Below are 18,234 nucleotides of genomic sequence, written 5' to 3'. Positions count from 1 at the left end.
GAAATCAAGGGTTTCCAAACCATTTTTCTATTCCTGATCTCCCAGGTTTCAAAACCATTTTCCTATTCCCGATCTCCAAAACCATTTTCCCATTCCCGATCTCCAAAACCATTTTCCCATTCCCGATCTCCAAGGTTTCCCATCCATTTTTCCATTCGCAATCTCCACTCAACCATTTTTCCATTCGCAATCCCACTCCTATCCGTATGCTACAAATTCTCAAGGCTTCCCAACCTATTCCAGATCTCCAAAACCATTTTCCCATTCCCGATCTCCAAGGTTTCCCAACCATTTTTCCATTCGCAATCTCCACTCCTATCCGGATGTTACCATTTTTCCATTCACAATCTCTCCACTCCTATCCGTATGCTACAAATTCTCAAGGCTTCCCAACCTATTCCGGATCTCCAAAACCATTTTCCCATTCCCGATCTCCAAGGTTTCCTAACTATTATAGAGTTGGATATCATACTAGCGCACAAGACAAGACTGACAGAATTTTGCGACATTCAGTAACTTGAATCATGTAATTACATGCAAACTGGTAAGGTAATGCTTAAAAATCGGTGTTGAATTCTAAATTACAGCTAGTGGAGTCAACTAAGAAATATACGAGCGATCCTGGGGTCGAGATCTTCAAACTCAGTCTAACAGGACATCCTCAAATAGAAATTGGAATCTAGCTCTAGAATGAGATGGCGCTATAGAACTCTATGGCGCATAGGAGTCGGATTGAAACGTGGGTATCTATCCAATATGATAATCATAGAACTCATCTAACAAGGCAATAGGGAATGTTGGGCTACATGAAATAGAATCTAGTTTGGAGGGCCAAAAAGAAGGAATGACTTATGGGACTTCACGCCATGTGCTGGATGTAAACTGGAAACATGAGTATTATGTTTATATCAATGGTCCGTCGTGTAAGGACTCGGAAACGAAAAGAAACATTAATCATAACTAAATAATCTGCCAACAAAAGATATCAAACGTTCAATTATTACGAATGCATGCTTCCTTTGTTCACATGAGATTACAGGTTTTACTTTTAAGTGCAAAGAAATTGTTAAACCCACAAAACAAATACCTATCTTTACCAGCCAATTTTTCCTTCAAATTAAGGTTACTTGCATTACCCATTGCGTATGCTCTTCAAATTAAGGTTACTTGCATTACCCATTCAATCCACTTAAAATTAAGTATCAAAAAGTAAATAATCAAACAAAATCCACTTAAAATTAAGTATCAAAAAGTAAATAATCAAACAAATAATCAAACCTGTGGATGATCATTAAACAAGGGAATTATAAGTATCAAAAAGTAAATAATCAAACAAATAATCAAACCTGTGGATGATCATTAAACAAGGGAATCGTCTAACAAGGCAGAGGAATTGCTGATCATTAAACAAGGGAATCGTCTAACAAGGCAGAGGAATTGCTGATCATTAAACAAGGGAATCGTCTAACAAGGCAGAGGAATTGCTATGGATGATATCAGTAAACAAGGGACAGAGGAATTGATATGGATGATATCATTAAACAAGGGAATCATCTAACGAGGCAGAAGAATTGCCCGGACAGTCAAAAGTTATCAAAATCCGGGCAAAAAAAATTAAAAAAACTTGAAGAGACACTGTTTGAATCATGTAAATAATTAAGCCTATGGATGATCATTAAACAAGGGAATCGTCTAACGAGGCAGAAGAATTAACGAGGCAGAAGAATTGCCAGGACGGTCAAAAGTGATCAAAATCCGGGCAAAAAAAATTTTAAAAAACTTGTAAAGACACTGTTTGAATCATGTTTTTGATGGTGGAAATGGATTGAGCACTGTCAAAAACCACCCAAAATTTTGAAATTTAACAACTATAACTTGGATTTACAAAAAAACGTTGCTGGATTTTCTCCGAATATGACCAGAATTTCTAAAACTTTAAATTTTGAAATTTAACAACTATAACTTGGATTTACAAAAAAACGTTGCTGGATTTTCTCCGAATATGACCAGAATTTCTAAAACTTTCTAGACAATTCCTCCGGCTAGTTAGACTAGCTTAAACAAGTCTGACGAATTAGACTGCACAAAAAACACACGTAATGAAACTGTACCGGCTAGTTAGACTACAGCTTAAACAAGTCTGACGAATTAGACTGCACAAAAAACACACGTAATGAAACTGAAAAATACATGTATAACCATGCAATCAAAAATGCCATGCAACCATAGCATATTTAAAGTAATCAAACTGAAAAAAATACAAGTATAACCATGTACTAGTCATTTTCTTGTGCGAAGGAAAGAAAGCAAAGATCTAATAGATCAGGAACATATTCTCTACCTAAAATTACAGATTCTATTGGTGAAAAATAGGACTAGAGAACTAGAACATTCTATAAAATGCCTGTCTAAATATGTTTCACTGACACTGATAGATATCAATATTTACATTTAAACATGCATGCCTTCTATGTAATAAGTAACTAAAAAGGCCAAATGTCAGCGCTATTTTAAAGGAATAAATAAGATACATAACCAATAAGTTATAACCAAAACATTAAATACCATAAATATTGCTTTTAAAGTTTGTAATCAGAACCGACCCTACAACTGCAAAATTTGAACTGTAGCGATAGTAAACAGTTCGAACCAATCCTCACCACCAACGGTAAGGACAACACACAACTTGCTGAATACCATTTAAGAACCATGAGACAAACTCTAATCTAACTGGAGTGCACGATTCAAATGTATTTAATTTAGAGCAGTCTTCTATAATCAATATGCCTCGTGCTCATGAAGTTACATTGTTCATCAAACAACGAACACGAGAAGCAGATTCATCAAATAGCTTCAGCATTGCAGATAGCACCTTCCTTTAAAATGTAGCTGCTCAGCTCTGAAAGAACAAAAAATACATAGAACATTAATAATAAATCTTTTGCTCATACAAAATCATGTTATGAAAAAAAAAAAAACCATTTTTTTAAATATAGACGAGATATTGATGGCATAAATGAAGGTTGGTACTGCCTCCAAACTGTATAGTCTAATTTTACAGCACATTAGCACAAAAACAAGAAAGGAGAAATGAACACGTTAATAGATGAGTATAAAGGAGAAATATGCTAGATTCAGACACTGTAGGAGGCCTTTACCATTTCCTCAGTTGGTAGACTTGTGATTGAATTAGACTCGCAACAGAAGCATAGATTTCTATGATTGAAACAGTGTAGATTTCCATGGTTCAAAATCTCAGGAAATCTACACTACTTAATTTCAAATGTATGATTTTGCATTTTCCCTGTTAATAGAAAAAATAAAAGGACTCGACCACCGATAATAAATAAACTCACCCAATTCACATAGACTACTCAGGAAGGCTACTCCTTTTGCAATAAAAACTCAACCAGTGATAATAAGTAAACCCATACAGTAAGATTTCTATGGTTCAAAATCTCAGTAAGTACGCACTCCTTTTGTTGATACTCCCCTTTTGCTACTAACTACTAGTTCTCATTTTGATAACCGAGGACATCTTCTCTGTTTGGAAATTTTCAAACCAACAAATATAACACCTAAAAATAACCCCTTTCAATCGCACTTTTAAAAATGCAGCTTTGCTTCAATAATTTTAGACCTGTAGATCAAGGTCAATCCAACTTTTCAATCAAAAAACCTTTCAAACAAAGATCAAAAGCTATGTTATAGGAAACAGGTAACAATAGGTAATGAGAATGCAAATCAAACAGGCTAGAGGGCTGCTTCTTCATAAAAAAAAATTAACAGCCCATATAATATGAACACCCAAGTTTCAGTCAAAGCAACCTTCATTTCCAAAAGGGAATTGAAAGCTATATTACTGGAACCTAGGAACAATACACTGAAATGGAAATATGAATACGATAATAATAATCAGGGCTAGAAGGTTTTAGGATAAGAATCATGAATCCTCCCATCTGTCATATATTAGTAATGTTACAAATGTACTAGCACTGCGTAAAGACAACAAATTATAACAGTAGCAGCACATGATACTGGTCTTCTAGCCACACTTCTGGTAAAAAATTGAAACCAAAAACCCAAATCAAAACAGCTTGGGAAAGAAAAACAAACCAAGAAATAAAGAGAGCAATGGGAATTAAAAGCTATATAACTGGAATAAGATAATACATCTTGAGAGGTTTAACGATATGAGAAACATGTAACATGCTAGAGTGTCTTCACGATGACAAACATAAACCCTGCCCTCTGCATATAATGTGTTGACAATATATAAAGACAGAAAATTAGAATAGAAGCAGAAAGAAACTAAACTCCTTGACAGACTTCTTATAACAGATTGGAAGCCCATAACCCCTTACCTGTGCATCTTGGGAAGGAATATAAACCAACCTGTTTAAAATTAAACACAGCAACAAAAAAAAGATAACAAAAGAATATTGACAGGAATAAGATGAGACATGGCTCGAAGATTCTGGTATGAGAAACATGGCTAGAGGGTCTAGGGATGACAAATGTGAAACCCAGATCTGCATAAATTAATAACTGACATTGTAAAAATACAGTAAAGAATAACAGAAACAGGGAAAGAAACTAATCTTCGTTAGGCTTCTCATAACAGACTGAAAGCCCCATCAACCTTTGTCTATGCATCCTAGGAAAGAATTTAAACCAACAATAGGAAAAACAAAGCTACAGAAGTTGATAGTTCACTGGAAAGAAAAGGGGCTCACACACTAAATTGGAAATAGGAGTGATGAAAAATAGGGCAAGAGAGTCTTAACATAAGAAACACAAAACCTCAGATCTGCATATATTATACATTTTAAATGGTTTAATAATCTACTGACATTGCATAAATGTAGTACATAAACAAGAAAACAGGATAAGAAACTGGTCTTCTAGCCAGGCTTCTGGCATCAGATTAAAAGCTCATAACCACAATCCATGCAACTTTGGAAAGATTCTAAACCAAAAAACAAAAACAAAAACCCACAGGAATTAAAAGCTACATTACTGGAAACATAGAAGGGCCGCTGAATTGAAAATAGAATGTGGTGAGAAAGGAGGGTTTTCAAATTAGAAACATGAATCCTCCCATCGGCTTGGTATTATATTTACTAACCTGATTAGTAATAAACAGACATAATACAACAAATTAGGCAGAGACAGGAGACAGACAACTATTCTCCTAAAACCAACAAAGAGAAAAACAAATCTCCAGGGCAGCAATTTCATCAAGGGGCTTTACAAACAGAAACAATACACACATACACAATACACGTATCTAAAAATATTTTTAATCAAATTCTGATTATACATTTAAATTGATTAGTATTCTACCAATAGTCCCAATAGAGGTACGCTTATTCCAAAAGTAAATTCATGAAATTGGAACATATGACTACAAGAAAAAAAACTAGTCTCCGAGTCATGTTTCTGTTAACATGATTAAGGGGTATAACCCAACATCTATGTAATTTGGGGCAAATTTAAACCAACAAGTGAAGTAAAAACTACAATACGGCAACCATTTCGTCACTGAAATATTTTGCAACAGAAACACCACCTAATAAACATGACTGCTAAAAAACAGGTCCAATTTATGCATAGTAAAATAAACTGAATAGATGTAGTGTCAAGACAGTAACTGAAATAGGAATTGGACATGAACACAGGCCTATTTTTTTGGTCAGGAAAGTAAAAACAGGGAATTGGAACAAAAACAGGACAACATGCTGATCTAGTCAACCTTCCGGTGACGGAATAAAGGGGCATGTAAACCAAAAACGCATGCATCCAGGGAGTGTTCTTAAAAACAACCAGAAGAAAAAGAAACTGTCAAATAACATCATTTCATAATTAAGATGTTCCCACGAAAGACTCAAAATCTTGAAACATTTTTAATCAAATTCTGATCATGCATGTAAAAATTGACTTGTAATCGACTAATATAGCGCCCAGATATGAATAGGAGAAAAAAAAGGCACCCAGATCAAGCATCTAGTATCACTGATTGGAATCATGTGACTCCAAAACCTACGCAGCTAGCAGAAACAAAACAACAGCTAAAAAAAGACATCAAAAGATAAAACACAACTACTTGGCAGAGGGCATGAAAATTTTAAAACCGAGGTATTTAACAGAAAATAAAATAAAATTAATCAAAAAAACAAGCTAAAACTTCTTATAGATTATATTATGAATTCCAGTTCCAATTAAAGAGAACCAGAACCTAAAGATTAGTCTGGTCTCCAAATGAATTAAAAGCAGCAAAAAGGCAGGTAGACTTACTCAGTGCCTTTTTCGATTTGAAAATGCTGGCTGGAAAAGTGGAGACCCATAATTCCCCATAGGAAAATATCCTCCCATAGGCGGACCATATGACCACATATTTGCTTGGACAGGTCTAGAGGGAGTTACATTCAACGCAGGTCCATTATTGTTATTGTTCCTGCGCGGGGCGGCCTTGCAAGTAAGCGTGGCCCCATCAAACGTCTTCGTGGGTTCCTCGAGCGCATTCTTGGCTGATTTCTCCGACTTGTAAATAAAGAAGGCAAAACCCTTGGATTTTCCCGTCACCTTGTCGAACCCTAACGGCCCTTCTTCAATCTCCCCGTACTGCGAGAACAGTTTCGCAAGCTTACCAGAGTCGACGTCCTTGGGGAGCCCTCCCACGTAGATCTTCCGGGCAGTGACTTGTTGAGGATCAGGGGCCGGCATCCCGGTAGACAGATGGCAGACCGTTACCCGTTCGTCGATTTTCTTGTTCGGCTCCTTCAGAGCAGCCAGAACACCGGCAAACGACTTGTACGTCACAAAGCCAAAGCCTTTGTTCTTGCCGCTGCTCTTATCCATCACGATATCGGCCCTCTCAATCTCGCCATAAGCAGAGAAAACGGACCTTAGGGTTTCTGACTTCGTATCCCAGGCTAACCCTCGAACGAAAAGTTTTCTCTTGGCCGAGTCTTTGTGGGCAACGTCCGCGACGTCTTTCGCCACATCGCCATGTTTTTTAAGCGCAGATTTGAGGACCTCTGCGAGCTCCTCTTTGCTGAAAGATTCCAAGATTTTCTCAGCGTCGTCTTTGGTGAAAACGTAGTCATCAACGAAGTCATCGTTGGGCACCACGTTTTCAACGTTTTCATCTATCTTCGGCACATTCGCTCCTTTATTCGCATTCTTCTTCTTCTTCTTCTTTTTACCAGAGCTTTGTGAGCCATTTCCCTCTACTTTCTTCGGCTCCACCTCTTCTTTTTTTTCCACTATCTCCACTGTGACTTTCTGGGTTGTTGCTTCTTCATTTCCTCCGTCATTCTCAGAATTCAGCTTGGCAACTTTCTTGTTATTGGGCTCCTCTGGGGTCTTATTCTTTCTCTTCTTGTGCCCCATTTCGCTTGTTAAGCGTCTGAAATCAACAAAATATGAGCTGAGGGCTCTCTGCTTCTGAACAACACTTGAAGCTCCCTCTTGGATATGAATAGAAGGCAACACTGAAACGTAGTACTTGGTTCTCTTCCGATATCATGTATATCTATAGTAATGGTTTAGGGTTTTTGTTTTGGGCATATGCCCTAGGGTTTCAATAAAGTCTAGGGTTTACTGAGAATCAGGAACATGCAGAGGTTTAAACTAGGGTTTGACTGTGGACCAGGGTTTCGTTTTGAATATTTAAGAGTAATTATTGGGTGCTTATCTTAAACTTTTTATGTTAGCGTTCTGACAATTCACTTGGTATTCAATTTTTTTATATAAATAATATTTATTTTTAACCACTAAATTGGTTATAGATATGAGAAGGGTTCATGGACTTTTACTAATGAAATGTTTATTATTATTTTTATTTATGTTGGGGGTGATTCTGAGTTTAACTCTTACATAGCTGTAATATGTATTATCTTTTATAAGTAGGGTTTGGGTTTCGGTTAGTGTTTAGGGTTCTCACCATTCACTTGGTTATTGTTTTTTCTATAAATAATATTTTTAATCACGAAATTGGTTATAGATATGAGATGAGATCGTGGATTTTTGCTAGTTCCTTGAAATGTTTGTTATTATTTATGGTTGGGTGATTTTGATAGTTGTAATATTTATTATCTTTTATTTAAAAATATTTTATTTATGAGTAGGGTTTGGGTTTAGGTTACAATTAGTAAATTAGTATCTTATTAAGTGGTTTATTATTTTTTCTATAAATAATTTTTAATTACGAAATTGGTTATAGATATGACTTGGGTTCACGGATTTTTACTAGTTCATTGAAATGTTTATTATTATGTATGGTGGGGTGACTTAAGTTTACTTATGTATTCTTTTTTATAAATAGAGTTATGGTTTAATGATTAATTCATGGTCACCATGTAAATTAAGTGATGGTAAAATAGGGTAAGAGATGGTGAATTTAGTTGAGAAAACCAAATTTTTTGGTTAAGTTAATCGAAGTTAAGGTGATAAGAGAATTATTTTTGCATTAGACTTTTGTGTAGTGTTTAACTTGAGTAAAGTTTTATATAAAATCTTGATAGAATTCAGTGATTATTAAGAGAATTATCTTTGCATTAGACTTTTGTGTAGTGTTTAATTTGAGTAAAGTTTTACATAAAGTCATTATAGAGTTCAGTGATTATTTATGATTTAAGGGATTGGACTATGAGATCATAGTTCTAGTTTTTTAGGGTAAGGTTTTTAGGATTTTTTTTAAGTCAAGTTATTTAATGGAAGTATGTTTAGAGATAATATATTTTAAGGGAATAAGGGAAAATAACAAACTTAAATATTGAAAATAGGTAATTTTAAATAACAAAGCTAAGTAATAAATAAATAAAGTGTCAATAAAGGTAGGGGTTAAGTGATTTTAAAGGAGTCATGCCCTCGTCTAAATGAAGGAGTCATGCTCTCCTCTAAATGACGAAGGCACGTGAAGCATATAATTTGTACTAAGAAAGCGAATATGTCTTTAACTATATAAGAGGAAGCAACGAAGTTTAAGTTATTGGAACCCCGTCAACATGAAAACAATTTGCACTATGAATATAATATATATATATATATATATATATAGAGAGAGAGAGAGAGAGAGAGAGAGAGAGATATGAAAACTTGTTAGTGTACAAGCTCCTTACTCTAGAAATTCTTAAGTATGGCGTCTACTTTTAAACATTGTAATTCACTTAAGCTAATATTTTACTTGTATGAATAAATATGTAATTACCTTTTAGATTCAAACCAATGGTTTGAAATCAATGATTTTTGTAAATTTTATTATTGATATACTCTTTTGCTTGTTTCAAAATAAGGACAAAGGTCATGTGGATTATCTATATTTAGAAGAAAAACACCCATTTCAAAAAATATTGAGCTTTCATGTTTATCATCTTTATGAGAGAGCATATGTGAGGTGATCTTTGAGCCTAGTAATTGCCCCCACATAAAAGTATGTGTTCTTCCCATGCAATTTCACATTGTAATATCTTTAAATGATATAGAATGAATCATTGTATAATTTGTCATCTATTTTAATATTTGGGTGGAACAAATGGAGTTATTGGCTTGTAAGGCATATTTTAGGGATAGGTCCCACTTTGGTGATTTGGGGTCTATAACCTTTTGGAACCTATTTGAGGCCCCAAATGGTCATTTTTGGGGTGAAATATTTGCAAGCTTGTGATGCGAATTAAATCATTATATTATTTGTCATCAATCTTGATGCTTTCATAGTGGAAAAAATGGCAAAATCAAGTTGCGAGAGCATTTTTATCGGTGGGACCCTGTTTGGAGAATTGGGGTTTGAAACCTTCTAGGGTCATTCTGGCCTTATATGATGTTTTTTAGGGGGTATAAAAATTTATTGCTTAAGTGTTGGGTATCATGACATTATTCTACACTTGGATACATTTCCAATGGTGCAAGAATCACATCAGTATGAGTTTAGATGCAAGTTATGTCTTTCGTAAGTTGACTTATTGTGATTTACCACCATAGTTCGAGAGGATGCCACACCAGCCCCTGTTACTCATGTAAAGGGGCTAACCACATGGGGACTATGAAGAATACTCTAGAAGGATTAAAGTGTAACTCGAGTTGAGAGTTGAAGGAGTCAAACCTAACTTGTAGTTGGTTATCGGGCTATGTTATAATCAGACCATCTAGAAGAAAATGAGTGCCATTCATTTCAATTGTATCTTGTTCCACAATAGAGCAAAATAGATGGAAGTGAGAATGAGAGAGCATATCAAAGGGGGGTTAGTGTTCTATAGCATCCTAAAAGGCCACAAGTCTTAGGCAACTCTAGAGAGAGTGCCTTCTCCTTTATATTGCATTATTTACATTAGAGAGAAATAGAGAGCATAGCAGTATCACCTTCTAGTTGGGTATTTTCCCATAAGGGTTTCCCAAAGAATATCTTATGTTCATTGTGTTTGGTGTGTGATTGTGTTTTATTATTCTCTATTTCTGCATTTATCTATTACATGCATAAGTCAAAAACAATAATTAATAAATATGGAATCTGAGGAAATAAACCCTCATTGTATAGATTTTAGTGTAGTTTTATTAGATCTGTTGTGATGAACTATCCAGTGGAATATCCACAACAATTTACAGATCATACTAGTACCAGAACCATGTTTCTCTAGGTATTTTGTAGAAGATGTAGGAGTTTAGGAATTGCCTTAAGCAAGAAGTCATAAACCATAGCCATGGTCAACAAATATGTTTGCAATAACCCTTAATATCCATGAAAAGAAAGAGATTTGCATGGCTAGAAGCACAAGTTGTTATTTGCAATAACCCTTACAATCCAACAATAGAAAGATTTGAATGGCTAGAAGCACAAATCATATTTATAAATTGCAGTGTGAACCTCCTCTTGGTAGCCCTGAATAACAAGCTTGGGCTGATTAGAAAGGAAAGAGGTTCCAACTCAAAGGTAAGACCAAAGGGAAAATTGGGGGATCAAGAAGATCTTTAGAATGAGTCAAGGAAAGAATCTGAAAAGGAGCAGTCAAGTTCAAGTTTACAGATCAACTTAGCTCCTTGATCCAAGAGGATCCCACTAATCCAATCAGAAGTACCACAAGGAAGATGATTTATTTGGTCTTCATTCATTGAAAGCATCTAAATTATAATCATAGTATCCCATTGTTAATCCAAGTTGTATTAATTTGTTCGAAGCTCACTCACATCAATGGCACATCTCTCAGTCTCTCAATAAGCATTATGGAGATTAAGTTTACAAAAAAAACTTTCATGACGTGATTTTGTTTACGCGGGTATGTGGGATTTCATTCATGTTTCCACACAATCTAGCAGGGATCCTATGAGAGGAACATATGGGGCAATTACTAGAGCAAATGACAACAATGGGACAAAGACCCATTATCACCTCAGTCAATGTCCCCTACTCTTTATGGACTTTCACCAATGGGAGGAGTCCTAGTATGAAGGAAATCACTTATAATGATGGGATCAATGATAAAGGTGTGAAGTGATTTCCAAGGCCCATTCAAGGAGAGACTCAATTAGGGCTCAATGCTTCAAAGAAACTAAAGGCTCTCGAAGAAATACCTTGGAGGAAAATATAGACCTAGGGTTAGAAATATTCAATGATGATGAGTATGCCTAAGGTCAAGACTTCCAAGGTGATGTAAGACCTCTCTAAGTGCTTTGCAAGGTGATTTGCCACGTGAAATAGGGTTTTTGCTTCACTAGAAAGACCCAGAAAGAGCCTACGCAAGACCTAGGGTTTAAGAATAGTCGTGGAAGGAGATCCTCTAGTGTGCTCAATAAGTCAAGATAGGATAGGGAAAAGCATCTAGAAGGATTTATTCCTCTTAATATTATGTTCATATTACCCATAAAAAGATCGCCTTATCCAAGATGCTTAAGATAGGTTTTCAAAGACACAAATAGGGCATAATTTTTCCCAAAAACTAATTACGAGAATTCCACCAAACTTTGACATTCTCGAGAGGAGACACCAGTGCAAATTCTATCCAAACAGATTTGAAAAATACTCCCTCTAAGCAATTTCACAGGGTGCCCTAGATGGTCGTCTAAGAAAAGGGGCCAATTTTTTTTTTGAGAGAGAGAGAGAAGAAAAGGAGGAGAAGAAAATGTTGACCATCAATTATGCTTGGACCAGTGCCTGATTCTTAGGCCACAGAGTCTATGATGATTAAATATTTGCCAAACTCATCTTCAAGGAGGTCAAATAATGATGCCTTAACAACCATTATTTAACAATTACCTACTCAATATCCATGACTTTTCATGGAAAAAGAACAAAATCCCATCCACTAGGAAACATTCATCCATTGTCATTCAATGAGTAACATGTGCAATTTACAACCAAACCATCTTTCACAATGATATTCAATGAATTAGGGCATAATAGATTTATCTAGTTGCAATAATTCCACACATTAAACATTATTCCAAAACAAAACTTCAATAAAACAACACTACAATATGACAAGAGGTATATCCAACCATATAAGAACAAGTAGCTCCAAGAAAGATCGAAATTTCAGCCTCCAAAGACATCAAGATGCATCAATAAAAGTCTCCAATAGCATCCAAGAAAAAGTGTGAAGTATTTTTACAAGAGAGATCCAAGTGATGATGATGATCTCTCACAATGAGAGTCATCTCTATTTATACGATCCCTTTCATAATTAGAATTAGCCTATTAGCCCCAACAATAATAAAATAATGTGCAAATAACAAATCTTGGTGACAAGCCCACCAAGTAGCTAATAAGATGATGAAGAAGCCATCCATAATTGAGCCAAAATGATAAAATCGTGATGTTGAAGGGTCGATGGACTGCCAAGTTGAGTCCTCAATGATCCAGATTTAAATAGGAACACAACAAATTACAGATATAACCATAAATACAGAGATGCAGCAGAAATAATACTTCATTTCATTAATGTAAAATACTGAAATATGCTTACAAACAGAAATGGAAATAAACTAGCTTGGGTGATGGTAGCTTATCTCTGAGGAGAGATGTCGCGGCTACATGCCTCTGAACTATGTTACAATGAGGCTCGAATGCCTATTTATTGTTGAGAAACAATGGCAAACCCTAAACATCAAAAAACCTAACCCCAGGAGATGAAGTGCCAAACTTGGGCCTCGTTTGGGTAAATTGGTACATCAACTTCCCAAGGTCGTAACTTTGGCATACGATCTTCGTTTGACGCACACAATACCTCGTTAGAAATATCTATTTGAGGACTATAATTTTCAAATGGCCAACATTAGTTTACGACCCATGTTGGCCCCTGTTTTCCCAAAAAACGTCGTTTAGGGCCTCAAAACAACTCCAGAAGTTTAGGACCTGAAAAACTGCCAAAAATAGTAAATTGTCTTATAAATAAGGAAACTGAAAAACTGAAGGAGACAGTTGTGGGGGTCCAAGTGGTATAGGCGGGTGGCCACCAACATCCACCTGGATCATTCCTCCCCCCTTAGGAAGCAATGGTCCACATTGTGTTGACTGCCTCCATGAGATGGGGAAAATTCTGCTGAACTTGGTCCCTAGTGAGTTGTTATGCAATCTCTGATGTGTCCAGTAATGGTGGAAATCATGGTCAAGGGTGGTCCACATTGAACACTCGGTGCGAGCCAAGGAATGGGGGAATGATGTGCTCCAAAGCATTGTGTCCCACAGCCTTGGTAATGGTGTAAGGACCATATCGGAGTGGTTTGAGCCTCTGATGGGCTCTTGTAAGATGTTCTTTCTGCAGATGAAACCGGACTTGTCGCCCACTTGAAACTTGTGTGGCACTCGATGTTGATCATGTCACTGCTTGTACTTGGCATTTTCCAGAATGGAGTGATGATATATCGACCTGTTGGGTAGAGGTGCTCTGGGAATCAGATCAAATGAATGCTTGAACTGACAGTGCAACGATACCCCTATGGGTGAGGAGAAGATGTTCTTGTGTTCTTTCATGACCGTATCCACCCACTTCTGCTGCGTGGTGGAGCCCTTCCCGAGGGCCATGGGTAGCTACGATCTTCCCCTTACTTTGAGAGCAAACCAGAAAGAAATAAATGTCCTAGGCTGGGAGATGATCTTGTTGCATTTCTCAGCAGAGATCAAAGAGTTGGTGGTAGGTGGGACTACCTCTGGTATCCTGTATAATGTATTACCCAAAGAAATAATAACAGCGCGAGGCCTGGACTCATACACAACATGTCGCTTCCACAACCATGGTTGGCCTAATAATACATCACAAACATCAAGAGGAGCAACATCACACAATACCTCATTTGTGAAGGGTTTGCTGCTATAGGGAAGTCGACACTACTGGCTAACTCGGAGATCTCGTCCTTGGTGAATCCACCTGATATTGTACGACTGTGGGTGTGGTGTAGTTGGTAGGCCCAACCACTTCATGACCTTTGTTGAAATGAAGTTCTTTTGGCTCCCGCTGTCGACAATGCACTGCAACGAAAAAGCCTTCACCCACCTCTGTGAGTGGAAGAGACGCTCCCCCTCCTTTGGACCTTTGGGCTCATTCTTTTGGATCTTGGTGGTAACAATAGTGGCGTTGGGCTCTGCATCAATAATCTACTTCCCTTTGTCATTCCTCTTGTCGGGTTCTGACTTAAGGTCCGAACATGCATCAGATTGTGAAGCCTTCAGCTCGAACACCAGCGACTGAGCCTGACACTCACTTGTGTTGTGAGTGGGGCTCTTATGGAACTCACACCACTTTCCTGTGTCCTTCTTTGACTTCATGGTGTTGTTCTTTTCTTGCAGCTTCGACGGGTTGTCTTGGGTCACCCCACCTTGGCTTTGTCCTTTGTTCTTCGGATTCGTAGATCCAAAGTCTCGCTTCTTTTGTTTAAACTTTTGCTCGATCTTGATAGCATATCAGTATGTTGTGCCGAGTGAGGATATGTCCAGGAACTCCATCTCATCCTGGATGTACCTGTGTAGGCAGCCGCAATATTTGAGTACCAAATGCCGCTCAGAATCCTTGATACCCAACTTTGTGTGAAGGGTATGAAAAATATTGGTAAACTCTGGCACATCTTGGTCCCTTCCCTGCCACAGCATTGTCCACTTTATGTATTTATCCTCGTAGCTCCTGACAGGGTAGTATTTCTCCTTGATGGCATCCCAGAACGAATTACAAGTGGGTGCGGCTGAAAACAGTGAGGCCATACTTTCATCCTTCTGCTCGCAGTAGGTTTCCCACCAGTCCTTGACGTGGGGGGCGACTTTGAGAAGAGAAAAAGTAATCTTTTCTTGGCTAGAAAATTCATGAACGGAAAAATATCCTTCTAGCAGACCTAACCATTTATCTACAGCGTCTGCATCTATTTGACCCTCAAATATGGGAATATCAAAGTTAACTTGTAACTTAAAGGGTGTAGCGCTTCTAGAGTAGCTACTGGAAGTAGATGTGTCGCCCCTGGGTAGTTGCTGAAGGGTCTGAGCAAAGTTGTTCATCATCACGTTCCTTTGTCGCTCGGGGGCTTCTTCAAGCAAGATGTTGATAGGATCTCCTGCCCCCTCATCTTTCTTTTCTTCCGCCGTGGGAGGCCATCAGGATTTGTGAGGCTGATCTTGCAAAGGTTCGACTAGTTCAAGTCCTAACTCCTTATATCCCGACCTCGTTGGGGACATGCAAAGAAAAACATACCCCTCTGATACCACTGATCCGGATTTAAATAGAAATGCAACAAATTACATATATAACCATATATACAGAGATGTAGCAGAAATAATACTTCATTTCATTAATGTAAAATACTGAAATATGCTTACAAACAAAAATGGAAATAAACTAGCTCAGGCGATGGTAGCTTATCTCTGAGGAGAGATGTGGCGACTACATGCCTTTGAACTGTGTTACAATGAGGCTCGAAGACCTATTTATTGTTGAGAAACAATGGAAAACCCTAAACATCCAAAAACCTAACCCTAGGAGATGAACTGCCAAACTACGGGCCCCGTTTGGGTAAATTGGTACATCAACTTCCCGGGGTCATAACTTTGGCATATGATCTCCGTTTGACGCGCACAATACCTCGTTAGAAATATTTATCTGAGGACTACAATTTTCAAATGGCCAACATTGATTTATGGCTTGAGTTGGCCCCCGTTTTCCCAAAAAATGTCATTTAGGGCCTCAAAACGGCTCCAGAAGTTTAGGACCCAAAAAACTACCAAAAATAGTAAATTGTGCTATACATAAGGAAATTGAAAAACTGAAGGAGACAGTTGTCTGGGTCCAAGTGGGATAGGCGGGTGGACACCAACATCCACCTGGATCACTCAAGGTGCTAAAGTGAGGGAGAGGGCTCCATGAATGATAGACAAGGGGTTGGCCCCTTAATCTCTATGTAAATCATCATGTGGTGCTCCAAAGTGGATTTGGGGTACAAGTACTAGTCTCATGGGTCTCCAAATGAAATATAAGCCTATAGACTAGTCCAAATGAGGGCACTGAAGATGGTGCTTTCCCTCCCATGTCTCAAGGGTGAGGCAAACCTCTTATGGGTCTCGGAACAGCTACCAAACCCTGCATTTATTGCTAAGACGAATGGGGTTAATGTTGGTCCAGGTACATCATCTCGCATACAATGTGGGGAAATGAACAAGCTGATGAAGCTACTAAGGGCGCCCATAAGATGAGATAATGTTATATCACATGACAAAGTCCCATGGCTCTCAACGCATCCCCTACAATCGTCAATATGGTCCTCTAGTGGACTTGGGCCCCAATTAAGTTTCCCAGCCCATGATGAAACCACCTGTTAATTATGCATAAGATTCGATGTGTCTCCTCACATTCAAGTACAATAATTAATTAGTGCATCTAAGTGAACTAGGCTTGTTAGTCGATGGCACAAATGGGACTTCATAATGGGTTTCCATTCCAAAGTTGGGGCTTTCAACATGTAATGGTGTTACCTCTCTAGGTAGGAGTGGCTAATAAACAACCCTATTAGGTGTTCCCAACCCCTAAAGGGAAAGACATGTCCAAGGTGCATCCTTCAAGTATTAGGGGTCATGTGGATAATGATGAGGTGGATCTGGACACAGGGGCTTCAAGGCCAAATGTCATGGGATCAAGGATGGTAATGATGAGGGATGCCCACATATTTGGGTGTATAGATGTAGGAGGGAGCAATCATGGTACATGAGTTACCTCGACCTTTGTTTTTTCACCCTCTTCATTTGAATTTTGCCTTTTATTGATTTTTCTTTCATTATATTGCTAGGGGCTCCAGGGGATGAGAGCATGTTGTGTATGATATAAGTAGTGAATACCCCCTTTAAGGTGGGGCAGTTCATCACCCACTAGGGGTTTGGATATGCATGGATTCCATACTGATGCAAGGGGAGTTCACAGGGGCCTTAGGAACTAGGGTGATGGCAATAATGATAAGGGGTAGAACACATGTTTGGATTTTGCCCACATGTTATTTTTTATTGTCCCGATGATATTTTGCATTTTGTTGTATTATTTCCTTTTGTATGTGGCCATGATATGATTTTAATCTTCTTCTTTTTTTGTTTTAGTTGCATCAACCCTTGAGGCAACTTTCCAGGCTCGACCCAAACAAATGGATAAGGGGAGGGGGAGTACCAAAGGCTTGTGTACCCAAAGAGGGAATATGATGAAATAAGGCATGTAATGTGTGGAGGGGAGTGAAAAATGTGGAACAGGAAAACGAAGCCGCACTACCGAAATTGGGGTTTTCCTAGTAATTCCCATCGTAAATCTATAAGCCAGTAGGGGATATCCCAGGGGACCGGGATTGAGTATTAACTCCCCATTTAAGGTGAGGGAACAAGGTTACAGTTGAAACCCTTCCTTCTTCCAAGTCACCCAATAATCCATACACAATTGTGCCCAAACAAGCATAAGCACCTAATTGCACAATAAAAGACATACCTTTAGGATTTGATGGCCCATCTTCAAACATACGCTCTTGATGGATGTTGAAAATGCAATAAGAAAATCATGATTTAATTTTCCCTAGAATTAAATTAGGAATAAAATTGTAATTCCACATCACAAGACAACTTTTATGAGTTAACTAAGTTAATTTGACTTAGTTGGCTCAGTTAATTCAAGTTGAGGGTCTAAATTGAGTCATGTAGAGTGTCTCCTACTTTATAGGAGCCTTGGTTGAGTTTATTTTGAGTTGTAATTAATTAATTCAGTTTAACTGAGTTAAAGTCAGTTAAACTAGTTC

At 37.7% G+C, this 18,234-nt stretch overlaps 1 protein-coding gene across 1 annotated transcript; it reads right to left on the bottom strand.

Moving 5' to 3' along the window:
• Positions 1–2,508: 2,508 nt before the first annotated feature.
• LOC149162654 (UBP1-associated protein 2C-like) lies at positions 2,509–7,576 on the bottom strand. The gene is made up of 2 exons (XM_089437336.1): positions 6,298–7,576; positions 2,509–2,899 (listed from the first exon to the last, which is right to left on the bottom strand). Exon 1 carries the CDS (start codon positions 7,393–7,395, stop codon positions 6,298–6,300), a length of 1,098 nt encoding a protein of 365 aa, XP_089293462.1. The 5' UTR covers positions 7,396–7,576; the 3' UTR covers positions 2,509–2,899.
• Positions 7,577–18,234: the final 10,658 nt, after the last annotated feature.

This window comes from Pinus tabuliformis, chromosome 5_2 (genome assembly GCF_031772625.1).
Source record: "Pinus tabuliformis cultivar Carrire ecotype Pingquan chromosome 5_2, CPIR1, whole genome shotgun sequence".
NCBI classification, from domain to species: Eukaryota; Viridiplantae; Streptophyta; class Pinopsida; order Pinales; family Pinaceae; genus Pinus; species Pinus tabuliformis.
The sequence above is the reverse complement of the archived record's forward strand: the minus strand, read 5'-3'. Positions and strand labels throughout refer to the sequence as shown.